Source organism: Hyperolius riggenbachi, chromosome 7 (genome assembly GCF_040937935.1).
Source record: "Hyperolius riggenbachi isolate aHypRig1 chromosome 7, aHypRig1.pri, whole genome shotgun sequence".
NCBI classification, from domain to species: Eukaryota; Metazoa; Chordata; class Amphibia; order Anura; family Hyperoliidae; genus Hyperolius; species Hyperolius riggenbachi.
Genome location: NC_090652.1, coordinates 84,816,212 through 84,843,322, shown reverse-complemented (window position 1 = coordinate 84,843,322; position 27,111 = coordinate 84,816,212). Strand labels below are relative to the sequence as shown.

Below are 27,111 nucleotides of genomic sequence, written 5' to 3'. Positions count from 1 at the left end.
AGCTCTTATAGGTGGACATTCGTAAAGGCAGGGACTCCCTGTGTTTGGCATATAAAAGACATAGGGACTTTTCCCCAATTGGGGGGGGGGGGGGGTGCGTCTTATATGCCGAAAAATATGGTATAAAGAGTACAATATCCTCTACTAAGGACTTTGTTTAAACCATTTTGTGTTTAAGGAAGCAAAAGGATCTCCAAATAAACTGTCTTGGGCCATCGACAAACATCAGCGCTGAGGTCTCCTTCCAATAAAGACCGAGCCACCAGCTGCACAACACATGACCATGAACCAGTACAAGATCAGGAGAGGGAATACTGATGACTGATAGAAAGGTGAGTGCTATGCAAGTTTCCCTTTAACCCATTCCCCATATTTTTAATTTCACTCGGTCAAGCACTTTCTTTTCCATACAAGACCTTAAGCAGGACCACGACACTTACTTTGTGTTTGCTAGAGCAGAAGGAAGAGCAGCGTCACTAATAAGGCTGGACTGTTCGGCAGTCATTCCACCAGCTGACAGATTCATTTGATTACCACCTAAAAAAAAATTTGATAAACCGTTATTCCTTAGCCCAGAAAGAGGCAGTTTCAATTAAAATCCGGTCCAACGTTAAACCCCAAAATTCCAATAATGCCACAGAGCTACTCACTGAGGGAATTGATGCCTCGCATCTGCTGATGAACCTGGGTCTGTGCCGGCTGCTGTCCGGGGCCCTGAGACTGGTTACCATATGGAAGTCCGAGTGCAGCGTACGCCCTCTGCATAGAGCTAGGATCAATAGGGTTGGGGCTGCTTAATGTTGGAGCCGACTGTTGGGTGCCGCCTACAGTCCCAATGGGGTTCTGAACTCCAGCTGATGGGGATGCCAGGAGAGCTGTTAAAAGTCCATACATTTAAGTACAATGGGTTAAAACTGACCAGTTTCAATAGATTGATGCTGAATACCCAACATTAAGATGCAATTGTTCAAAAAATAATTATTGATTTAATAAAACAATCACAGCTAGGCAAAATCAAAGTCTGTTTATGTGATTAAAAATTCTTAAAATTGGAATCTGATCAATAATGCAATATACTTGCATTCAAAATTGTATTTTTTTTTTTTTAATAGACATTTGCTCAGATGATGGTAAACAACATTACCAGCACTGTCCACTCATTTGAGTGGACAGCACTTACAGACCCTGTAACAAAAGTTCCCCTGGGGGGTACTTACCTCGGGAGGGGGAAGTCTCAGGGTCCGAATGAGGCTTCCCCCTCCCCTGTAGCTGCAGGCAGTCCAGCGCTGGCTCCCCCGAAGAATCCCGGAATCCTCCCTCGACAAGCGCCGATTTATTTACCTCTCCTGGCTCCAGTGAAGACGCTGCTGCGGCTCTCCGCATGGAGATAGGCGAAAATAGCCAATCTCCGTCAGGTCTGTTGTACTGCGCAGGCGACACAATGCCCATGTGACCTGGCCCCAAAAGTATTTAGCTAAACAGAGGAGTAGCCCGTTTATCATTTTCAACATTTACACTAATCATCTGACCAGCTGACATTAAGGGCTGGAACCCCAGTAGGAATCACTGCAACGATTTAAATCGCATAAGCACTGTGTGCAGCAATTCCTAGTCAGACTGCAATAGCGGTTGGCTCCAAATTGAAAGCGTTGTACAGTAAACTGTACAGCCCTTCCGATCAGCTTTTTTTTTTTTTTTTTTTTTTTTTTTAATAAACTTTAGTATACTTACCAGGTGTCTCGCTGTTCAGCTTCCGTCTGTAGCGTTATCCCCTAATGGAAGAGGTCATAGGTGCTTCTCTTGGACCAATCAGAGAAGCGCCTGTGCCCTCTTCTACAAGTGGGTGGGGCTATGGGCAGAAGCCAGACATCGGGACATTAAGTATATTTAACTATTTAAAATTTGAAATGCTCGGCCCCCAAATCGCTGCATCGCTTTTCAAAGTGATTTTGCAGCGCTTCTATACACAGCATTGCGTGCAAAATGCTGTATGTCCTGCGATTGCGATTAATCCTAGTCACAATCGCACTAGTGGGTTCCCCAACATTTAAATACATTTGCAAAGCTGTTTTGGAAATCTAAGTGGGCCCCATCCCTGACAGACATCAATGCTGTAGGAAGTACCTTACAAAGCTGTGATGCATTGGTACCCAACACCTGATAGATTATAGCTAAAATGTTGGATCAGAAAAGGATAATTTATACCCTTTGCAAAAAATAATAAAATCAAATAAAAACCACAAGTGAGGCCCTACTCTGCATGAAGGCAGAAGGTGGTTCAACTTCAGATTAAATTACTACCAGACTATCATTCGGGTGTGGAGGAACAACAATTAATTTTGACAGCTTCCACTCCAGATGACATAATATAATGTTCTTGGAGAAACTTGGAGCGCTCTTGGAAGACAAAGGCCCGCAGTTCCAGAATGGCAGGGCCCCATTCATATCTAATTAATGAATAAGAGCAAGGCCTTCTCACTCACACATTAAGAGGCCTCGAGTACCTGGTTCTAAAATACTTTAATTACAGAGGATACTGAAATGGCACACTCTAGCTCTGGGGGCCCCCCCGAGCCCTCACCCAAGTTTTCCTGCTCTCTTTCTGCTTTCCCGTTAACTCAAAAATGTTCTCAGCACCGAGGTCCTCTACATTTATGGCCCTTCTTTTTCTACTGCATTAATCTATCTCATATATAGTGTTAAATGCGCCTTTTTTGAACAGCAACCACACAAAGGTACTTTTTGATTGGCTGAGGGCACCTCTTCTTTTGCTGCAGGGCTTAAAACACCTAATCCTGATGTGTGTATGTTGATTACCTTCACAAGTTAGGTCTATGTTATGGTGCCCATACACTATACAATAAAAACGATTTTCCCGCTTATTCGATCTAAATGATCAAATAGAATGAAAGTTTAACTTTTTTTTCGATCAAGAAATTCGAATGATTATCCTGTTTTTTCGACAAAAATCTGATCGGACATGCTGGAAAAATCTTTATACTCGATCCAACGGAATAATCAAACTAATTTATCCAATTGAAAAAATAGGTCTCAGATTTGTTTCCTTCAAAAATGAAGGTAGCCATACACTGGTCGATTTGCCATCAGATCGACCAACAGATAGAACCCTCTCTGATCGAATCTGACCAGAGAGGGATCGTATGGCTGCCTAAACTGCAAACAGATTTCAGCATGAAACCGATCACAATCTGTGGAGCTGCCGCTGCCCCCCCCTGCATACATTACCTGATCCGGCCGGCGTGTGTCCCCCGGTCTCTGCTGTCTTCTCCACGCTCGGCTCCAGGGCTCTCCAGCTTCACTGAACTTCCTGCCGGGGAAGTTTAAACAGTAGAGGGCGCTCTACTGTTTAAACTTCCTGTCGGGACAGTAAGTGAGTGAAGCCGGCCGGAACCCAGAACCCAGTGGAGAAGGAGCAGCGGTGACAGCGGGGACTCGCGCCGGCCGAATCAGGTAATGTATTGCCGCTAGCGTCGGTCGGACATTCGAACGCCGCTATCGACGCACTCCCGACCCGCCGGCGATTGAGCAAAATCTCCCGCACGGACCGACGGGAATGATTGATTTCGGACAGAAATCTATCATTCTGTCAGCGTTTGGGCAACGATTTCACAGCAGATTCGATCAGTGATCGAATCTGCTGTATATTGGCGGGAAAATAATTAGGTGTATGGGCCCCTTTAAGGTGGCCACACACCATACAATCTTTTAAATATCTATTCAATTCAAGAAATGCAAACAATTTTTCTGACTGATTGTAACATTTCAAAAATCTGACCAATGTGCCACACACATGTTCAATTATTCCCCAATTATGATAAAAATGATTGGAAACTGAGAAAATGGCTAGGGTGTGTATTCATAAATTGACAAACACACACCATACAATCTTTAGAAAAATTAAAGAAAAATTTCCAGCATTACGGATCGATTAAAATGGGAAAAAAAAACGGGAAATGCGATCCTATTTTTCAGTCGAATGAAAAAAAAAAAAAAAAAAAGCAGCTTTCGATTAGATTTATCGAATGGACGTAAAATCGGATCATTTTATTGTATTGTGTGTGGCCACCTTTAGATTTATTTTAAAGAGAATCTGTAAAATAAAAACAAAAACGGCCCTGGGGGTACTTACCTAGGGAGGAGGAAGCTTCTGGATCATACCGAGGCTTCTCCTGACCTCTTCCCCCTCCGGGATCCAGCACCAGTACTCCCAAACAGCAATGTAAATATTTACCATGCCGGCTTCAGCGCATGTGCAGTAGCGGCTTTCCGATGGGCTTAAGCAGAAATAGCAGAGCCCAATCAGGTCTGCTCTACTGCGCAGTCAACGTGCGCCTGCACAATAGAGCGGAGCCAATCGTGCTCGGCTATTTTCGCCACAGCCCATTAAAAGCTGCTACCGCACCTGCGCTGGAGCCGGGAAGGTAAATAACGACAAGCTTGTCAGCTGTATTTTCAAGGGCTGCCAGTGCTGGATCCAGGGGGGTGAAGAGGACTGGAGAAGCCTCATTAGGATCCAGAGGATCCAGAGGCTCCCCCCACCCCCAGTAAGAAAACCCCCCAAAGTGCCTTTTTTTTATTCTTACAGTTATACTTTAATAATAATAATGAAAAAGGAAAAGGTGGAAGATGAGTACCTAAGAATGTGATACAGGCTCTACTGGGAAGAGGTCCTATTGGCTATAGCCAAATTCTGACATCTGCGCTGAATGCACTGGGGAACCTGGGCAAGCTGTCCATATGACTTTCTCAACAGTGCAGAGGGTGTTGCCTCTAGATTACCAGATTCTCCCATGACTATATGGGGTGCCCTATATTATAAACAAACCCCGAATCCTGCTTGTTAAATATCTTTTGGGATTTCGGATTAACACAGTAAAATGTTCCTTGCCGAGTTACTGCATCTGGCACACAAACTACTTGCCAAGCAGTAAATTAGACTAACAACTCCTGTATGCAACAACTGGGTTAGGGCAGTAAATACCATAAGGCTATATCCCAATAGAAGGGAAATCATACTAATACGACCTGAGCAAGATGGATTAAGTCTGTTCACACCCAGATCTAGTGTTATTTATAACCCCAGTACCTGCCAGGTATTATAATCAGGGCTCATTACATAGGAAACAGGTGACAACTAGAGATGCCAGAGTTTTCCTTTAGCCCCCCCCCCCCCCCCACCACCACCATTAGATAAGGCTGAACGCAGGCAAGAACGGAAGGGCTAAAGAAAAGACACTTACGCTGATTTCGCTTGTCACTGGCATTCTTTAAAGGTAGACACACAGGACAGTCATGCCGCGTGCAGTTCTTCCAGTGAGAGATTATCTGCCTTGAGGAAGCGCAGTGGGCAACTGTGGGATGAAGAACACATTACATGAAAAACAAACATATGTACCACTTTACTGGCTGTATAAATGGATTTTAAGCTGCATGCTGACAACACAAATATTCAAGTGTACCTGTAGGGATAAAAGTGTGCCCCAAAGGGGTGGCTGGATGGTGTAATGGTTAAGGGCTCTGCCTCTGACATGGGAGACCAGGGTTCGAATCTCGGCTCTGCCTGTTCAGTAAGCCAGCACCTATTCAGTAGGAGACCTTTGGCAAGTCTCCCTAACACTGCTACTGCCTATAGAGCGCGCCCTAGTGGCTGCTGTTCTGGCGCTTTGAGTCCGCCAGGAGAAAAGCGCGATATAAATGTTATTTGTCTTGTCTACTCATCTGAATTTAGGGGAAGCCTCTGGATAAAACGAGAGGCTTCTCCCATCCACCTATACTGGGCCCTTCCAGTGATGCACCCCATGAAAGACCTTCGGCAAGCCCTTGTCAACAGCTTTGCATGCGCAGTACAATGGACCCAATCAAGCTTGGCTTTCCCTGCCAAAGTCCAAGTGGGTCCATGCTACTGCACAGGCAAGTGCGGCCGCATGCCTGTAAAGTTCAGGGATCTCAGCACTAGAAGGACCTGACGGAGCAGAATGGGGAAGCCTCTAGAGCAGTGATGGCTAACCTTGGCACTCCAGCTGCGGTGGAACTACAAGTCCCATGAGGTATTGCAATACTCTGCAGCTCTAAGCATAACTCAAGGAGTCAGAGGCATGATGGGATTTGTAGTTTTGTCACAGCTGGAGTGCCAAAATTAGCTATCACTGCTCTAGAGTATCCATAGGCTTCCCTCTCCAGAGGTTAAGTATCCAATCTTTTTGGTTTGCAAAGCTCATAGGCTTGCTTTAAAGAGTCTGAAGCGAGAATAAATCTCGCTTCAGACCTCATAGATAGCAGGGGCATGTGTGCCCCTGCTAAACCGCCACTATCCCGCGGCTTAAAAGGGGTCCCTTCACCCCCAAATCCTCCCCGTAAAGCGGGGGAGCACTTCCGCATTGGGGCAGGGCTAACCGCCTCAGCCCTGCCCCACACGCGTCTGTCAGACGCGTATCTCCGCCTCTCCCCCGCCCCTCAGTCTTCCTTCACTGAGAGGGGCGGGGGAGAGGCGGCGATGCGCGTCTGATAGACGCGACTGGAGGCAGGGCTGCAGCAGTTAGCCCTGCCTCTAGGAAGACAAGATTTACGACCAAGACTATGACCAAGTCTTGGAGGGGTGGGTTTGGGGGTGAAGGGACCCCCGTTTAGCGGCGCGATAGCGGCAGTTTAGCAGGGGCACACATGCCCCTGGTAAGTATGAGCTCTGAAGCGAGATTTATTCTCGCTTCAGAGTCTCTTTAAAGTGCGCATAGCAGCCAGGATACATTTATTGTACAATGAACCTTCCCCATAAGACAGGCTGCTCCTCCTCTAGGCCCCCTGCCCCACCCTCACATCAATGGACTACATCTCATCTGCAGTGTGCTCCACAGACGGAATCTTTGAACTGCCAGGTCAATGCAGATGCTCCCCAGGAGGGAACATAGCGCATTCTAAATTAAACTGAATGAAACTATTTTCAACGGCTCGTGCAGTACAACAGACCCAATACTAGGGTAGCAGAGCCCCCCATAGGCAAGTAATGGTGCTGTCGGCACACTGTGTTAAAACAGTGTGCAGCTCTCTACAATAGTGTGCTGTACACATATGTAATATGCGCACTGTGAACTGGTTTGCCAACAACAGTTTTACTGGGTTGGCACATCCCGCCAGCACCGTACCTTGGCAGGCTTTTCCGGCCTGGCAGTGTGTCATGTGATTTAGTACGTTCTTCATAGTACGACAGTGGGGAAGTGCACAATCCCGCATCTCGCCATTGGCTTGCTCTCGCCGCTGACACTTGTGAGCGTGTAACAGTAGCACAAGCTGCTGCTGGATAAGCTTGCGTTTTTCTGGATCAGCAGTGGGGCCGGTTCCCATGGGGGCCGTTGTACCTATGCCAACTTGCTGAACTTGTGCCTGCAAAGGAGACTGAGAAAAAAAGGGGGAGAAATTCATTTTAGAGAATTTAAACATTAGCATTCAACATCAGAAGGAATATAATATGGAGTTCAAATGCTGCATACCACAGCCATTCTAACAAGTCACTTCCAGACATACATTTGTTCTGGTAGCTTAGAGGCAACCTTCTCCTGCGAGCAGCACAGCAGGTAACCGGTACACTAAGAGGAGCCAATGATTCCACAGCTGACTTATAGGTTACCGAATACAGAAGCAAAGTCCCCAATATCCAGCACGGATGGGGATTGCCTGATGCCGGATAAGTGTGCTTGCCGGTTGCAGCCAGAAAAAAAATAGTACTAAACACCCCCCTTATACCACTCCCCCTCCCCAGTAGAAACTGCTTACTGATCTGAGCACTGTCTTCTACACTTCCTGCAGCACCCAACAGCTTTTTGACGCCCTCTGTGTACGGCTCCCGATGCATCACCTGACCCGCATTGGGTTAGGCGGCACGCCAGGAGCCATGCATGGACGCCGGAAAGCCGACGGGAGCTGTAGGACGTGTAGGAGATGGTGCCTGGAGGATCTGTAAATAGTTTATGCCCTACAAACCCCCCAAACATTCTGTCCCTATTATCCCCCCTCAGGAATGCTGGTTAATTGAGACACCCACTTACCTGTGTTCTGGATAACAGTGACTTTGCTGTACCTGTAAACCTTTCAAGCACTTGTCAAAGAAAACTGCAAAAATAATCCAGTGTGTTAAGAATGTGCTGCAGGGATTTTTTTTTTCAAGACTAGTACCTGACCTACAAGTCTGCAATGCAAAGAAAATGGGACCCAAACAAACCTAAAAATCCATATATAGCAGCTATAATGCACATATAAACATATGTCCAGAGCAATTATACTCCAATACATAACAGGTGGCATCATTATTTCCCCTCGTATAGGAAGTATGACCATCATGACAGCCTTTATAAGAGATGCAAGACACTAACCGGTTACAATGAAGCGTGCCTGCATACTTACCTGACCATATGGCATTTGGGCCCAGTCTATGGTGTTCTATTCAGCCAATCTTGCAACACGTTTTGCATACAGGTGTCACCTCTGACCTCATATGCACCAAGGGGAGGATGTAGGCGTCTGTTATTGTAGCACATTTAAAGTGACATTTCGTAAAAGAGGCACAAATGTCAGCTGAATGAAGCACCAGAGACTGGGACCAGGCACCTCGAGTTCAGGTTAACTATACAGACAAAGGTGAGGAGATCTCCCCCTCCAATGTGAATTACAAGGGCAGTGGGGCTATCATTAGCCAACTCCGCTTATCTCTGAACAGGACAATGCAGACATTTTTGGCAACCGGTTTTTATACTAGATTCTCACTTGACACCATCACAAATCATTGTTGTAGGTGACAAGTATAAAGCATGTGAATTCACTTTAGCCAACTTTTCAAAAAGAAGTTGGATTGTTAATAGAGAACAGTATAGCTTGAACACACTTCTCCACATTAAAAACTTAAACGGAACCCAAGATGCGAGGGATAGGGAAGCTGCCATATTAATTTCCCTGTAAACAATGCCAGTTGCCTGGAAGCCTTGTTGACCCTATAGCATAAGTACTGCGAGTCACAACCAAGCATATGGCAAATCCGTCAGTGTACCCGATCTGCTGCATGCTTGTTCAGCGACTATGGCTAAATCTATCAGAGAGACAGGATCAGACAGCCAGGCAACAGGTATTGTTTAAAAGGAAATAAATATGGCAGCCTCCATATCCCTCTCACCTCGTGTTCCCTTTAACAAAAGCTGCAATCTTTGCTCGAGTACCTTTCCCCTTACATCATAGCTTTTAGAAGTCTTTAAATAGCTGAAAAAGATCATAATAAGTTACAACCACTTTATATTTATCAAACACCATCTTTCTAAAGTTGCTACTTAATTCAGTATATTCTCCAATGTTGCTTAAGACAACCTGAACAGTATATTTAGTGTCCCTTTGCTTCTATATTTATTAGAACGTAATCACCAGAGGAACATCAGTATACACTTTCTTTGAGGCAGGTTTGCCTTGCAGAGAGCTTTCTGCATTGGTTTGAGAACAAAAACAAAACTCACCATGCTGGGCACATTAGGGACAGGTGAACCTTTCATTTCCGAGGGGAAGGGAGGCAGGCTGTTGGCCATGCTAGGCTTGGTGGGAAGCTGAGGATTTACCCCCTGAGCTCGAATTTGTTGCCCAGGGGCTTGGTTGAACGTTTGTCCAAAAGGGCTGTTATTGCCTTGAAGTCCCATCTGTAGGAGAAGGATGACAAAGCAGACATTAGAAATGCTGTAAGGGGCCGCTAGACATTCCATGTAATTAGAGAAGGAAGCGGTTAAACATTAAAATATGAAGACATCAAAGTCATGCAAAACAAATATTTGTCACAACGGCCATTTCTCCCATCTTACCAAATCACAAAATATTGGTATGCAAGTTTTAGTAGTACACCCAAAAAAAGCCAACACTGATTCATGAACAATACACCAAATACCTATTGCCAACACACAGCTAGGATGCTTTATACAGACCAGCCCATGGCAACCGATCTGAAGCCCTTTTTTCAGCTTGGAAATACAATGCATAACATTAACTTCCCATACTGGAAGTGGTAATACAGACCCTTTCTGCCGGTGACTAGAATGTAGCCGCTTATAGTTCAATAAAAATGCTTAGCATAAAACCGGAAATATGAACAGGTGATTTCACAGCAAGATAAATACATCAGATTTTGTACAGATTACCAACTTTCTCCATTACTACTGGGCTGATAAACCAATGACTGTACCTAAAGACATCAAGGTCCTGTATCAGCTGCTCGTAAACCAATCTGCTTTCAAGACCATGTGCTCGATTCACAAAGCGGTGCTAACCCAGTTAGAGACTTTAGGCATGATAACCATTGCACCACGCTGGTGAAAAGGCAGTTTAGGTGTGATAAGTTTAGGTGTGATAAGTTTAGGCATAAGTTTAGATAAGTTTAGATCGCTTGCAAAGTCCCACACGTAAAGCAGCGCCATTAAACTTTACACAAATTGCACCAGACTTTGCTAGCGTAAAACTTTTGATCAGCTGTGCACTGCGGTGCTAACGCAGTTGGCGCTTAAACTTATCACGCCTAAACTTATCATGCCTAAACTGAGTTTAGGCATGATAAAGGGCTTTTCACCAAGGTGCTAACTGTTAGCACCGCTTTGTGAATCAGGCCCCATGTGTGATTGGGAAACATGGCCTCTCATACGAAGCTTATATTGATATCCCTACCAGTACAAACCAATTCTCGACAAATCACAAAAGCACTACATGCACATTTTTGTTACAAATTCATTTCTGTCCCACTCAGTACAACTAAACAGAACTTTGAGAATGCCCCAAAAATCAGAGCACACAGAATAGGGTTTGTGGTTTTCCTGTGGGCAACATAGCACTGTGTCAGTCTGATGTTTGTACAGACCCATCCCTGTCTACGGATACATCAAAATAAAGGCAACAAGAAATTGGTCAAGTATATGTTCATCATCCGTAAATGTGTGTACAGTGCACATGATTTTGGGTACAAATCAAATGCCCTCTGCAGTGTAATAACATCACACAAAATGCACTACACACGTAAATGTTAATATGAAAGTCTAAGGTCTTTCATTTGTCTATGCAGATTGCAGATCATGTGTAGACCACAAATACTGTGAACAAGTCTTCCTCCACAAATGAGGTTCTGATGCATGCCAGCAGGGATGAGCAAAGGATGAAATCCAAATGACTGATTCAGATTTTATCCTCCTAATTAATGCACCTGAGCAGGTGTGTACAGGGGAGTTAATCTTACCTAGCAGATTTCTTCTTTCATCCGTCCCACGGAGTCTCCCACGCTGCGTTCCAAGCTACAGTCACATGACTACAAACACTTCCTCCTTCCGGGTTAAAGGAGAAAGGGTTTGCGGTCACGTGACGCTGCTTAGAACACAGCGTGGGAGGCGCCGTGGGACGGGTTAAAGAAGACGCCTGCTGGGTAAGTTTAACCCTCCCTCCTCCCCCTTCCGCACAGGTGCATTAATTAGGAGGATGAAATCTGAATTAGTCATTCGGATTTCATCCGTTAGCATTCCGGAGATCATCACTGTATGCCAGTAAGTCTCTGAGAATCAGACTATGACTCAACTATCAGCTCCCTTCCCGACAGCAGGCTGGCCTTCGCTTTCGCGTATGGGTCAAGTGATGATGTAGGGAATTAGAGAGGTGTGGCAAGGGGATGAAGGAAGGGTGGCACATTGAACATTAGGGGGACAGCGGCGGGCCGGGGTCACAAGGCCGATTCCAGATTGGATTTCAGCATGAAATGGATTGGGAATTGGCCTGTGATTTATGGGAAGCCGACAGATCTCTATCTAATCAGATTTGTCTCTTGGTCAAACCTGCCCACCATCACTAGATGTATTGTTACCTTTAGACAGGCTAAACTCTCTAAATACATACAATGTGCATTTCTCTATGCTTTCCTTTTGTCTTGTGCAAGAGTTCAGGTACACTTTAAGCAGCTTCTGAAGACCTCAGGAAACACCTGTACACATATTCTATATTCTCAAACAGCCCCATCCATCCGCCTCGTCCCAACAGACCGACAGAAATACATTTTATAAACAAACAATTATTAATATGCAATATGTTAAATTATTAGTATATGCAACTGCCACTTCTATGATACACAGTTGTCCTGTAGAATTGATATTTTTTTAATGTCATACTTCAATAAACATTTTGAAATTGAGTTGAATCTCTAATCTACGGAATTTTTGAAGCGTTCCGCAAACCGCTTCCGCCTGTGAAAACACTTGGCTAATGTATTTCAATGAGATCTTGCACACCAGCGGTGTGAGGTTTTTAGCAAACCGCAAACGTGGCTCCTGCAGCATTTTTGCTGTTTGCAGATGCGTTTCTGCCTCAATGTAAAGTATAGGAAAGGCTCAAACCGCTCTGAAAAACGCTAGATCAGATCCGTTTTCCAGGCGTTTTTGTTACAGAAGCTGTTCAGCTTTACTGTAACAATATTTATAATCTGCTACACAAAAACGCTCCAAAAAACGCTAGGCATGTTTAGAAAACCTCTCTAAACATGCCTAGAATCGCTCTGAAAATCTGCTTCAAAAACCTCTAGCATTTTGCAGATCTGCTAGCGGTTTTGGTGTGCACTGGGCCTTAGTGTATGCCTAGCATTAGACTATTAGCATTTAAACCAGATATTTCAAACCACAGCAAGAACACAAGTTAAAGCACAAAGCTGATGACCTGAAATACACGAGCCTTGCATGCAGATGCACGTTCTATGCTTTCCTGAGCTAGGGGACTCATACAAAAATGCTAGATTGTAGACCTACTGTAGGCTGGGGGGGGGGGGGGGGGGGGGGGGGGTTTGAATATATTTAAAAAAAAAAAAGTATGGGCAGGTTCACACTTTAGTGGATGCAAAACGGGCCTGGTAAGCTCTGTACATTTTGAATCCGCTTGTAGGCATCTGTGCAGTCCACACCGCCCGTCATCGCCACTCACTTGCTGTGCAGTCGATCCCACCGCTCGGTCCCTCTGTACTCACCCCCGAGGCCAGAAGGAGCATGGGGCTCTCCATAGGATGCAATAGACCAATTTTCCCTAGCAACAGGGAGAATTGTCATTGGTCCACCATGAATCAATGAGAATATTCCCTGTTGCTGAGGATTCCCATTGGTCTTTTGCAGCCCAATGGAGATCCCCCATGCTTCTGCAGGCCACCAGGATGTGTTAGAGGGACTGATCAGCAGCAGACCACAAGTATTATGTTGCTATGGCAATCGAAGCAGTTGCAGTGACTAGCCTAGTCAGAACAGACACTGTTCGTTCTCATAGGCTTCGTCATATACATTTTTTACAGCTGTTCCGGTAAAATGTTTAACGTTCTCAGTGTTTTCCCCAGGCGGATGCTCCACCCGGCTATTTTTGGTGACCACCCGGCTGTTATCTGCTCACCTCCTCGGCTGTAAGCAGAAAAGCACCAGGCCTGCTTTCTCTCATCTTGCCCCACCCGGCTATTTTTTAATGCCACCCGGCTAGAAAACAATTCTGGGGAGGACACTGGTTCTGATTCTGCGCTCTGCTAACGGCAACCTGGCAAACTGATTCAGGTTTTATTTATGTATGGAAGCAGATCCCATTTTTAACATTAGGATGTGCTTCTGCGCTTAGAGGAGGTTAAATAACCGTGAAACCGACCCCATCGCTGTGTTTGGCTACTGAAATAAAAATCCAGTCTGGGGCTTCCATGTACATAACTGGATGTTTCAAACCTCACATTTGTTCTTCGATAAAATTAGCCAGCAACATGTAGTTTGGTTTAAGTAAAAGCAAATTTGAACCGTGAAGTCATAGGGCTCAAGAGTTTCCACAGCAGGTGATCAGAAACATCTATGTATGTAACTGCTTATAAGGAGAATAGACGAACTGTCACAACCAAAATTTATAGATGCCCCTCCATTCTATAACACACAGCGGGAGAGGCAAACATACTTTTTCCCTCTGTTTAATACTAAAGCAATAGCTACACATGCCCTTCAGATGAGAATGGTCTGATCCACTACCCATCATCCTTCAGAGAATACTGACTAGTGTTTGGTTAACTGACATTTTAAACACTCGAGGATACAGTCACACTAACATGCAACATCTCCTTCTCCTCTGATTGATAACATGCAACATGTTGCTCATGCCTTCTATACACTATTGAAGGAAAAGGCCACACATTAATCGTGACATTATCTTAGCCCTCGCTGAGCATGTTCGCTCCCACTGACATAGCTGGGAAAGTACTGAGCAGATGTAGTACGCGTCTGCACGGTATGTTCCCGACAGAGTCAGCGAGGACGCGCGTTGCCGTGCAGGCGCAGTGGTATGTGGCATTAAAGTCGCAAAATCTGTAAGTAAGCTGCGTCGGGGAACCGAAGGATTGTTTTGTCCTGGCGAGGGCACAAGGGGTCTGCAGGGGGCTGTTAGAAGCCCCAGGTAAGGGATTTATTTTTTTTCAGAGGTTACAGTATTCCTTTAAGGTACATATGTAAACTAAGCTTCAAACAAAAATGTTAATTCATAACTGCTCTGGATGTATCACAGGTAGTCGCTGTAATGGAAATGAGGCACAGTGCAGGCTCTATAGAGAAGTTGGTGGCTCCCATATGGACAAGAGACCACAGGAGCAGCAGGCACGCCCCAAGTAATGCTGCTCACTCCAGCCCCTGCTACCCCAAAAGCACACTATCATTACCCCCCCTCCCCCAACAAAAGCATGTGACCAGCTCAGCAGGTGAGCAGGTTGTAGAAGCCAACCTTCTCACAGCAGATTTATCCCCTTATGTAGGGATCACACTTATGTCTGGGAGAAACAGAGAAGATTCCTTGTAAGCAATTTTCCAAACGATATGAGAGTTAGCGTTTGAACACAGGTCTCGCAGGAATTGCATACATTGTGCAGGATGCATCTTAAAGAGTAAAGGTAGCCATACACTGGTCGATTTGCCATCAGATTCGACCAACAGACAGATCCCTCTCTGATCGAATCTGATCAGAGAGGGATCGTATGGCTACCTTTACTGCAAACAGATTGTGAACAGATTTCAGCCTGAAACCGTTCACAATCTGTTGTGGTGGTGGTGCTGCCGCCGCTCCCCCCGCCCGCATACATTACCTGCTCCGCTGGCGCGACTCCAGTCCCCAGGTCTCAGCTGTCTTCTCCGCTCTGGTCTCCAGGTCCAGCTTGCTTTACTTCTTCCTGCCCGGCAGGAAGTTTAAACAGTAAACAGTAGAGGGCGCTCTACTGTTTAAACTTCCTGCCGGGGAGGAGGAACTGAAGCATGCCGGAGACCAGAGTGGAGAAGAAGCAGCGGTGACAGCGGGGGCAGTCGCGCCGGCGGAGCAGGTAATGTATGCGGGCTCTATTGCGTCGGTCGTCGGGCACTTGAACCCAGCTAGCGATGCGCTCCCTACCCGCGGGCGATCGACGGTAATTTTCCGCACGGAGCGATCGACGGGATCGGACGAAACGGATCGAAATTCGGCGTGTAGCGGGAACGATTGGCAGCAGATTCGATCCCAGTGATCGAATCTGCTGTCGAAACAGCGGCAAACCGGGCCAGTGTATGGCCAGCTTAACTGTCGGGCATAAAATCACTTTTTATCTGGTAAACAAATAACAGTGTTCTCCCCAAGCCCATTTAAGTGGGCGCTCCGCCCGGCTCCGCCCTGGCTCCCGCCCGGCTGCTGCTCGCTGTCACATTCTCTTAGCCAGCATGTGCAGAGGGGGCGAGAAGAGCAGTGAATAATAATGAACAGGGGCGGGACACTCGCAGCTCTCCGTCCTGAGCCCTGTGTGCAGAGGAGGCGGGCAGAGCAGTGAATATTAATGAACAGGGGCAGGACACTCGCAGCTCTTGGTCCTGAGCCCTGTGTGCAGAGGAGGCGGGCAGAGCAGTGAATAATAATGAACAGGGGCGGGACACTCGCAGCTCTCCTCATTCAGCGAGTCAACAGCAGAGAGTGTGAGGAGAACTGAATTGAAACGTGCAGACTGCTGGGGGAGATGACCATTAGTTGCAGCCCGGCAGTACATGGTAATATACAGTATATACTTATAGTCTGTATAGTGTGCTCCCTCCTTTGCATTCCTGGGATTCTTTTATGTTTACTTTTTGTCAGTCAGGAACAACAAATTGCAGGAATGGAGTGGAAAGGGCACACTATGCTACTGCAGAGTATATATCACTGTGTGACAGCATGGCTGATTCCTTACCATCTTATGTCAGTCCTGCTGGAGAGACAGAAGGCTCTGCACATTTGTTTTAGGTGCCCATTAACAGTACAATTTTTCTTTCAGATTTGATCTTTCTACGCCATTTGAATGATCAAAACTAATCTGATGGCAGTTATCGATAGTTCCCATTAACAGATCAATTTAAGAAGGTTTTACATTACAATTCAATCATAAAATCAAACTTTTGAATCAATATTCCCCCCCCTTTGCAAAATGACCAAAGAATTGTTTCACATCGATTTACGCCACATAAGGCACATTTTTCTATGGGTCTGAACATAAAAATTGTGTTGAAAGATCGAATCTGAGGGAAATTTTTTACTGTTAATGAGCACCTTTAGTTACGGTGATCACAGCTGCCAGATGCTGCTGATCCCCATAAAGCTAAACTGCAACGGCTTTTGCAGGGAACAGCACAACCTAAGAGGCTATGATTTCATATGCCTCTCAATCACCATTTGGTACACCCTACAGATTAATATTATTATTATTATTTAGTATTTATATAGCGCCGACATGTTACGCAGCGCTGTACAGTGTATATCTATCTATCTATCTCTCTCTCTCTCTTGTCACTAACTGTCCCTCAAAGGAGCTCACAATCTAATCCCTACCATTGCCATATGTCTATATTATGCAGTGTAAGTACTGTAGTCTAGGGCCAATTTTAGGGGGAGCCAATTAACTTATCCGTATGTTTTTGGAATGTGGGAGGAAACCGGAGTGCCCGGAGGAAACCCACGCAGACACGGAGAGAACATACAAACTCTGTTGCAGATAGTGCCCTGGCTGGGATTCGAACCAGGGACCCAGAGCTTACATTCCCATCTGCTTCCTGCAACGATGTCCAGGAACCACCTGAGGGGAGAGCTGCACTGCAATTGGGGGCAATGGTGAAGTTTGCCCTCATGAAAGCGCTAGTCCTGAATTCCCCCTCGCACCCCACCCGGCTAATTTTTTATGCCACCCGGCTGGGAAAAAATTCTGGGGAGAACACTGAAATAAGGATGCTAACCAGGAAATACAAAAGTTAAAAATCACTCTTATTTTTCCCCAGTTTCCCTGGTTCTTATTTGGTACATCTGCCGCACAAAGAAAGGTGCAAGGCATGCTGGGCTTTCTTTTTTTACTTTCCCTTCAGACAGAACTAATGCAGCCTGATTGGCTGAAGCCTCTTTCCTCTTGTTTTCCCCTCCCACACCTCTGTTCCTCTGATTGGCAAATATTTCTCAATGCACTTTCCATTGTAGAGCTGGGTGAGAGTGCCTGAAGACTGGGAAAGGAGGGAGGGCAATGCATACACATTCATGCAGAGTAGAGTAAGGGAGGAAATGACATCAGGATTGGCTTCAAGATGGACAAAAAAATTGAAAATCCTAAGAAAGGATTTTCCCTTTTTTTTTACTCTAGAAAAATCACTAAAATAAAAAATGTGGATAGTGTAACACATGTTCAGTAAGTAGAGCAATTATCTATCTACTTATATGTGGTGAGTTATCTGATAGTATAGCTGAAAGCTCCTCTTTAAAATGATAAAAAGTCACAGATTTCCTGACAACGTTGCAGGCGATATTGCAGCGAGTTTGCAATGCAGCAAAACAACTATGTCTGACCCCTGCCTTTTGCTTTCTTTCAATTGAGGACAACCCTGATTTAAAAATAAAAATGGGTAAAACATTTATAAACTAAGGGCCTGTACACGCTGAAAAATTGCCAAGCGCAGCCGCAAACGCACAAAATTCCCCTTGTGATTTTTGTGCAGATGCGATGCGATTTTGCAGAGTCTATCTTTTCCTCATTTCCTGATTGTTTACCTAAAAAAAACGCAATGAAAGTTGCATGCATTGTGTTTTTTCCTCCGCCTCACAAATGCAAGCAATCAAAAAGCGCCATTTTCATGAATGCCAGCTTGTACAGGGACAAAAAAATTAAATTTGCAAAACAGACAATTATTATAGATAAATGCATTTGGTGTCTGGCACTGAAAATAGAAGCTATGAATACAAGGGTTAACACCCCCCCCCCCCCCCCTTCAGAAATCCAAGCTGCATACATAGTTTGCATGCAAGCTTCAATTATCAGCATCCCATTGACCGTCAATCTACAGTAAATTGTTCTTTTACATATTAGTTTTACTTATCGTGTGGAATATTAAGATAGCATAAAAAAAAAATCTACTTTCTATGAAACACTATAAATCTATGCTTGGGTTTTTGTTCCTTCACCTGATATAATGATCTGTGAGCAGAGGAGAGTGTCGCTTTACTGCTGCTGTTACTACAAAGTACTCATACTTGGTAGCTGATGTGCTTTATAGCAATCTTATCTAGGGTTTACTTGTGCTTAGAAACCTATGTACAGACTGTGGCAAAGTATTGCCTGAAATGACCTTTTACAACTGCTCTGATATGACAGTTCACCCACAATCACTGTGGAGATGTGCTAGCAGCACGCTCTGCCTTATGGGGAGGGAGGAAGAGCAGAAGGCACTCCACTGCAGCAAACACAACTGCAATTAGTAGAGGATGTACCAACTTGGCAAACTGTTGAATATGGAGCTGCCTAATGTCAGGTACACGCCAAGCAATTTTCTTTCAGATCAATGGGTCGAATCGCTAATTTCCAACAGGTCCCATCAGGTTTCCACGTAGAAGTGATCGGAAACCTGATCAGACCTGTCGGAAATTATTGATTCGACCCATCAATCTGATGGGAAATTGCATGGTGTGTACCAGGCATAAGGTCTACATGCACCTTGGTTGTCCAATACGATCATGATAGTATTGGATGCCTTTCTCAATGTCCATAGGTGTATCAGCGAGTGATATAATATTAAGAGGGGACCACTGTGCAGGTTACAAGGCTACAGGTAACTCACCGCTAGAGCACCGGTCTCGCGGTCATGTGACCAGAGTGAGCCTAGTAGGAAGCAACTACAAGGCTAGAAAGCTAGTTATGCTCATATCAGCCCTTCTCTGAGTATATACGGTACTTGGTTTATTGCAACAGTAAAGCAGCCCTCCCCTCTACTTTTTCACTTTCAATTTTCTAATCCACACTGCTAAAGTGTTTAGCAGGATCTTGGTCAGGTTTCTACAAATAACTTGTTTTGATCATAGAGCAGATTTTCAAAAGCATCAGCCAAAGTTCCTTTTCTCGCATACATGGAGACAGCATTTCAAGAAAGCCATTAGTCAGTGATATAATGGCTCGCATAAAAGGAAGATTACACAGAAGACACCGAAAAACATGAATCTGGCTTCTCAAAAAATGCAATTATAAAATGTCGTGGAACAAAACCTAACACAGTAACCAAATGACAAACACACAGAATGACCACTTCAAAGCAAACGCAGCAATAGCAACCAAGACGTAAAAACCACAAGAATACAGTGAGGAGGCAGCGAACTCAGTCAAGCGCTGCCTAAACTTCAAGATCTTTTTAAAGGGTCACATCTAAAAAAAATACCATAAAGAAAATAGGACTAGTTCAAACTAATGCTGGCCACACACAGATTTTAGTGTAATGTTAATTCAATTACAGTAATATTAAAAAAAAAAATCACAAATGTAAAGAGGAAATACAGTATATTACAGTACATTAGTATACAGTATAATACAATACATTAGAATTGGGCTCTACAAGAAGTGTGCCTGATAGCCAGCCAGGCCAACCACATCCCCTCCACCCTGCAGCACAACAAAGAATGATCCGTGGCTAGGGGCCCACTAGAGTGCCAAGTATTGGATCGCTGCAAAAATCGCTTCTCAGTTGCTGTACAAAAGCAATTTAGCCATGATTTTACTACCCGAACCACAAAAACACATGAACTGCAAATCTATTTACAGATTGCTAGCGCGAAAATAACATTGGTTCTAATGTAGGAGCAATTTCGGGTACCTGGAGTTGGTGGTTTCATAAACTGGGGAGTCTGAGTTTGATTATTTTTGTACCAACTCCACAGCCCTGCTGTAATCCACATACAAAATGCAAGTAAAAACACTAAGGCCTCATTCACATCTAAAATCGAAATAGTCAACGCCATCGATTTTCGATTTGTGGGCTTTTTTTCTCCTCGCGGCGCACGGGTGGGCGCTGCAGTTTTTGGAAAGCACTTTTAATAAGAGCTTTTCAGAGCGATACGTTTTTTCACTCCCTGACGCAGGTCAGGAAGTGAACTCTGACCTGGAAAAGAATAAATACAATGTAAAAAACGCAAATGCAATCCCTGCACAAAGCGATTTTGTGATAGTTTTGCTTTGTTCCTATACCTTCCATTAAGGCAAAATCGCCTCAAAAATGGTACAGGCAGCGCTTTGCTGAGCGGATCGGAAACTCACCGCTCAGATGTAAACCATCTTCTAGGGAATCATTGCACAAGCATTTTGAGGGCGATTTTGAAAATCGCCTGCGCTTGAAAAAAAATGGCAAAAATGTGTGAACAAGCCCCGAGGGATTACGACAGCAATTCGCGATCTGCAGAGGGCCCCTGGCCTCACATAGCAGCCAAGAAGCCACTGCAAGAATAGATGGAACAAGCACACCTTTCTCCCATAGGACACCTTAGTGGGAAGGGTGCACAACAGAAATGGTCTATACTTCCTCCCTCCCAATGAACAAAAAGTAGGCCAAAATGGCACAATGTGCCACATTTTGTCCCAGAGAGCAAGAAGAAAACGAGTCCTAGAGGCCACAGTCCAGGCCAGAAGAGGCTGCATCACTGCAGGCATGCTGCTGAAGATCGTGGTATGCGTCCTTCAGACTGGCTGCAACGTACATCCCCTGCCCCTTACCTTCCGATTTACAGAGGACACTACAGTTTTTTCTTTTTCATATATTTTTCTGAAGTAGTTTGAAAATCAATCTAAAAAAGGAAGTACAATAAAAGCTCAGCGTATGACCAGTAAGATGTAACGAGAAGATGGAGGAGATGGAACTCTGCAATAGGGGAAGGAGAGCACAGCTCCCTGGGAAAGAGAAACACTGTAGTGTCCATCCTCCTATATGGGCAGGGAATACACACACAACAGGTTACACAACACTTATCTCTCTACATACGGAAAGCGAAACAAGGAAATTCCATATCGCTTTGGGGCAGCAAGCACTCCACAGTACACCAGCTTCTTATGAATGAAAGCCTGTCACAGCAACGTGATATATGAAAGACAAGACATGAGTGTAGATTCAAGGGTCAGTCCACTGCAGTGAGTTATGTCAGCTGAGGGTGGAATTCACCTGACAGGTGGTGAAGAATCCTCTGGGTTTGTCTAACAAGTAGAAGTTCAGGTCACAGCTCCGCACCACTCCTACAAAGGCAGTTTCCAGAATATAAAGCAAAGCGCAAAGGAGTAAGAGTTGCAGAGAACCTACTCTACTGGTAAAAGCAGGAGGACAGAGTCTCTGCAGTCCCCAGCCGGAGATAAAACAAGGCAACATCTACCAAAGGCTAAAACTAATGGATCACCTTATATATCACCTAGTATAAAATCAATGGGAATTCCATCAAACATGGTGGTGCAATAGAGCTAATTTAGCGATCACTGCTAGTGCTTGCTCTTTTAACAGTGCTGTTAGTTTAGACAGGTTTTGTGACATGACAGGTTCATTTTTAAAAGGGAACTCAAGCCGAAGCTCAGACTCAAAGATAGATTTACCTAAAGAGACTAAAGCCTCAGGGTTTAATTGAGCCTTCCCCTCCATGCTCCGATGTCCCCCTTTACTCAGCACTGCCTCCCTTCACACTGGGGCCATGCTCCTCTCCTAAAATGAGCCATGCACACGCAGTAGCATGGAACCGCTCGTGTCCGGCTTACTGCGCATGTGCTGCTGCGGTGATGGAAGAGGAGCTGCCTTGTCACCAATCTTCTGGGGGATGCACTCAGTGACGGGTGACATCAGAGCAGAGAGGGAAGCCTTAGCAGAGAGGGAGGCTTCACTCTTTGTGTAAGCATCTCATTTTGAAACCCTTTAAAGGAACCCTATGAAAAGAAAACAAAAAATAATTAGGAGTGGAATGGACAATGCACAGAGGTATGTAGATCCTGCATAATCATACCTCTGTGCTTACCTTCGGCAACTTTGCCACGTGTAAGGTGTGCTTTAAAGGATACCCGAGGTGACATGTGACATAGTGAGAGACGTGTATGTACAGCGCCAAGCACACAAATAACTAGGCTGTGTTCCTTTTTTTTCTTTCTCTGCCTCAAATAGTTACATCATGCATGTAAATGGCAGTTCCTGTCTGAGTCAGGACTGGAGTATAGAAGGGTCGGCACCACCAAGTAGTAAATATAGCTCTTTATTCCAGCACTGCTGGAATAAAGAGCTATATTTACTACTTGGTGGTGCCGACCCTTCTATACTTTGGATTGCGGAGGTCCCAAGAGACACTGGGACGGAGTCGTGGCACACCACATTGTGCTAAGGTGCACCTCACCTCACTTTCTTTGAGTCAGGACTGGGTCAGACTACAGTGTGACCATCACTGATAAGAAATTCCAACTATAAAATACTTTCCTAGCAGAAAATGGCTGCAGAGAGCAGGAAAGAGATAAAAAGGGTCAATGGTTCATTTTAGCTCTGGCATACTTCAATGACTGTAAAGTAAAAACTTAAAAAGTAGATTTAAATATAAAATAAAACTGTGGAATATCTTGAAAAGTATTTTTTAGGAAGAGGAGTTGGATAGATACAATAGTTTAATGGTTGTTTTTTTTTTTTCCACCTCTGGTGTCCTTTAAGAAAACCTGATCGGTGTCGTTTTTCTTACTCAAAGGCCTAGTAAGGCATGGGCCAATATTCAATTTCCATTAGGTTAGCCTGAGACAATCTGAAGTGAATTCAGCTACAGCCTGGTCAGAAACAGCCAGTAACTGAGATATCAGTTACCTAATAAACATCAACATTTTTTTTTTTTTTAAGTCAGGAAGTACCAAGATCTCCCATAGAACTGCACAGCGTAAACAATAATGGGGACCATAGATCAATGTTCAGTACAATTAGCACATCCAACAAACAGTATAAAATGCATACCTAGTTCATGTGTGGTTTCAGCACCAATAATGGAACATGTTCATATAGTGACACAGCAGAAGCAGGATACAGCAGGAGGAGGACTGTGCCTTTTCAAACTTACAATCTAAAGGGTAGCAAGGTGTGGGCGGGAGCGGTAGGTATGAGGACTGCTTCATATACATGCCTGCTCTCCCCATTTTTTTAATATGGTTGAGCTCAGTCTCCTTCAAGAGGAAGACAGAGGCTGCCATCTTCATTCTCTAATGAATTATTGTTGCCCGACTTCTGTGCTGATGAAAGTAACTGGCCCAGAATAAGCATGCAGATCAGATGCTATGACTCTGGGGTGTGGCTCAAACACCTAAAGCCAAAAGCTCAGCATGGCAGCCAGGCAACTGGCATTATTTATAAGAAAATGAAGATGGCAGCCTCCGTATTTCCCTCACTTCAGGTTTTAACTATAATAAAGAAAAGATGCAGGCCAAAGAGGCTGCCCATCTCGCTCTTTTCTTCACTAATAAATTACCGAAAAGGACCAAGCATGAGGTCAGCTGACCTGACATTTTCACAGCAGCATGTTTTTCCCAAATTAATGACTCATTGGGTTGTAGTCAAGGACAGTGGAGTCCCTTAACTTGTTGGCATGTTTTTAAAAAGATACAGCAGTCCATTTCCACATTAAAAGGAACCTAGAACATTCAAGCTGCAAGCTCATGGATGCACGGCCCAGAACGCTCCCGGCCACAATAAGAGCGCGTGAGCACGGCCAGGTCTTGCATGCATAGAACATCGCGACTGGGGACAGCTGGCCAATGTACTGGGCCAGCCAGCAAAGGAAAGGAGTGGCCCAGGAGGGAGCACATGGCATATAGGGGGTTTGAGGAAGCCCCAGGTATAGATTCTTGCAGTTAGAATGTCTCAGGAATGGTTTAATCTTTCACAAACTCAATTTAATATATTTACACGCACAGTAATAAAATCACTAATATTGCAAAACCACCAAGTATCAGATCTCAGAAAACTGTAGTACTTCAATTAAAGCACTTCCTACATCCTAACAGGGTCTCTTATGTAAGCTAAAAACATAAAACTGCATAGTTTGGGAGAAAAATGGGGCAAGCAATGATCACCACCGTCTTCAGCATGTCATTTACACCAGAACTACAGATTCTTCCAACAGGACAACACCAACAAATGAAGCACATACCTTAGTCATGGGTCCTCCCTGGGCACTAGTCATACCCGTGTGAGCTGGCATAGTCCCGGTCCCTTGTGTTAACGTTTCAGCAAGGACGCTGCCTGGGTTAGTTTGTAAAGTAGGAGAATTGTACTGCAGGCCCGTTCCCCGACCTCTTCCAGGGCCCAGTGAGCCGTTCAGGACTTGCCCCTGCGACTGCTGGCCTTGGCTCATTAGTGCATGCCCAGTATTGTTATTCATCAGTGCTTGATGCCCTTGGTTGAAGTTAGAGTTCATGCATATTCCTGCAGAGGCCTGTGGAGCAGCTGGACTGCCTGCTACCATGCCGACTTGCTTTTGCGATTGGGATGTTGGTACGGAAGGACCAGATGTGCCAGTAGCTGGTTTATTTAATCCAGAGGGCGGAGTGGCAGATAGCCCTGGGTTGAGCGGGCTCTTGTTGAGGCCACCCAGGTTGCCGAGGCCTGGGCTGTTTTGCTGCCCCTGACCTCCCATGCTTTGCTGAATGGGGCTACCAGAGCCTCCTCTTCCCATGCCGGCGCCCAGTCCTGGATTTCCTCCGCGAAGGAGATCGGACAGCTGCTTGTTTTGGGAAGCTGCATCTTGTCCCAGTCCTCCACCACTGCCCAGGGGGTTAAAATCTCCATTGGGAATTAATTCATCGGGAAGGTCATTTTCCAAATCAAAGAAGAATTCTGAAAGGCAAAAAAGAAAATCAATGAATAAATGATTCATAAAGATACCTTTAATAGAAACACGACAGCTTTTCATGATCACCATCTTCTCATTGCTCCACTACAATTGTAGTGATTTTTAAGTCCTTCTCAGACTGTAGGTGGTCATACACTTATAGATTTGCAGCAGATTCGATCATCAGATTTCTGTCAGATGCCTGTCAAGTGGACAGGAATCTGATGTGTGCCACACACTTGGAACAGGTTTCCAATAGATTTCAGAATGAAATCTATCTAAATGCATTATTGGACCATTAGATCAAATGCAACTCTATGGGCCATTGATCTGTTGCCAGCAGCAGATCGACCTAGATTTTCCATCCTGTCAGATCAAATTCATTGAAATCGGCCTGATTGAAATTCTACAGAATTGTTTGCTGAAATCGACCAGTGTATGGGCCCCTTAAAGTTTGGGAAGGGTTATCTGTTATGTTGTAGAATTATGTGCAACAGATTTACAGCAGCAAAGCTGCTTGGCTTGAATCATTTAACAATTTCACTCTTTATTAGACAACCTAGGTTTTTCTTGGCCACTTTGGCACCCATTCTACTGTCCTGACGCTACCACTTCCCTCAACATACCAGCAAGCCTCATGCTGACTTTACACAGCAGCCACCACCACCACACTGTACCATTCCCCCCATCAACTGACAGACTGGGATGGTGACAGCAGAAAGCTGGGCAGCTGCAATGACATCATCTCTGGAACATCAGTGGTCTGCATGAGTGAAGCAACAAGGGAGATTTGGAGGGAGGGGAGTCCTTTGTGTTAGTTGGGGCATAAGAGAAAGTTGCTACAAACAAGGCCTTGAAATCCAGGAGTTCCATATTTGTGGCACTTGCCCCAACACCTCCATTCAAAGCTCCCTTTTCAAAACAAATGTGCACCATTAATCTAAGCCATGAAAAATGGGTACCGATAACACTGAAGCTGCAGAATACATCGGGAAGCCATTTAATGATAGAGAGAGATGTACCACAGCATTGTCTCTCACAAGCACATTCTAGGCTGGTGCTCAATAAGAATGGAAGGGAGGCAATTCAAAAACTGCTGGCAGACAGCTAGAAATGACCTAGATTACAGCACACAAAAGAGAAAAGATTTACTATGCAATAGTATTTAAAGTAGATTTTCAGTCAAAATTATTATTTTACAAAATGCGGTTGTCAGCTGCATTGTTTAAAAAAAACAAAATCATCCCTAACAAAGGCCTGTTCACAGTAATTTCTATTCATGCAGATATCACATTTCTAAGTGGAGAGTTTACATTTATGAATATTTTCAATGTACCGTCACCCACAAGCGCACATTTCGGTTGTGATTTGACAAGAGTAGAGGCGTAAAAAAGAAGTGCTGCGTCTAAACAAACATCCACATCTGAAGCAAATGGTCTCATTCACACTATGAGTTGCAGTGAGAATAATGCACTGCACATAGTGTGTTTATGGTAACAGGAGTTCATAGACTCATTTTAACATTCAAAGTACAACAGTGAGTTGCTGTGCAGTGGCTTTCAACTTGTTAGGAGCGATTAAAACTCATACTAATGCATGCTATGTGCGTTTCAGCTCATGGATCATGTAGATAAGCCCCATTAATCAGCTGGTTTCCTTTCTCTCTACACAGTGTTCACAGTGCTTTGACAATGCAGTGAAATGCATAGAAACGCGCAATGAAGTGCACAAAAATAAACCGACAAAATTCATGCATTTTAATGCATTTACTACAGAGAATGAGCCCTGCATGTGTTACTTTCAATGAAAGCAGTATGCCAGAATGAGAATTCAAGAGATACCGCCAGCTAGATACACAGTTCCAAACGGCGTAGACCACACCTTCCACCGCCATCTTACCGGCTCTTTAATGTACCACGAGCAGCACAAAAAGGTCATCAGTTGAAC

At 44.6% G+C, this 27,111-nt stretch overlaps 1 protein-coding gene across 1 annotated transcript in view; it reads right to left on the bottom strand.

The window, feature by feature from the left end:
- CREBBP (CREB binding protein) overlaps positions 1-27,111 on the bottom strand; it is a 92,864-nt gene that overhangs the window by 32,004 nt on the left and 33,749 nt on the right. Inside the window, 6 exon segments of the mRNA XM_068244189.1 lie at positions 441-537; positions 651-875; positions 5,262-5,372; positions 7,161-7,410; positions 9,510-9,686; positions 24,484-25,169. Of these exon segments, the coding sequence (XP_068100290.1) occupies positions 441-537; positions 651-875; positions 5,262-5,372; positions 7,161-7,410; positions 9,510-9,686; positions 24,484-25,169 (1,546 nt within the window).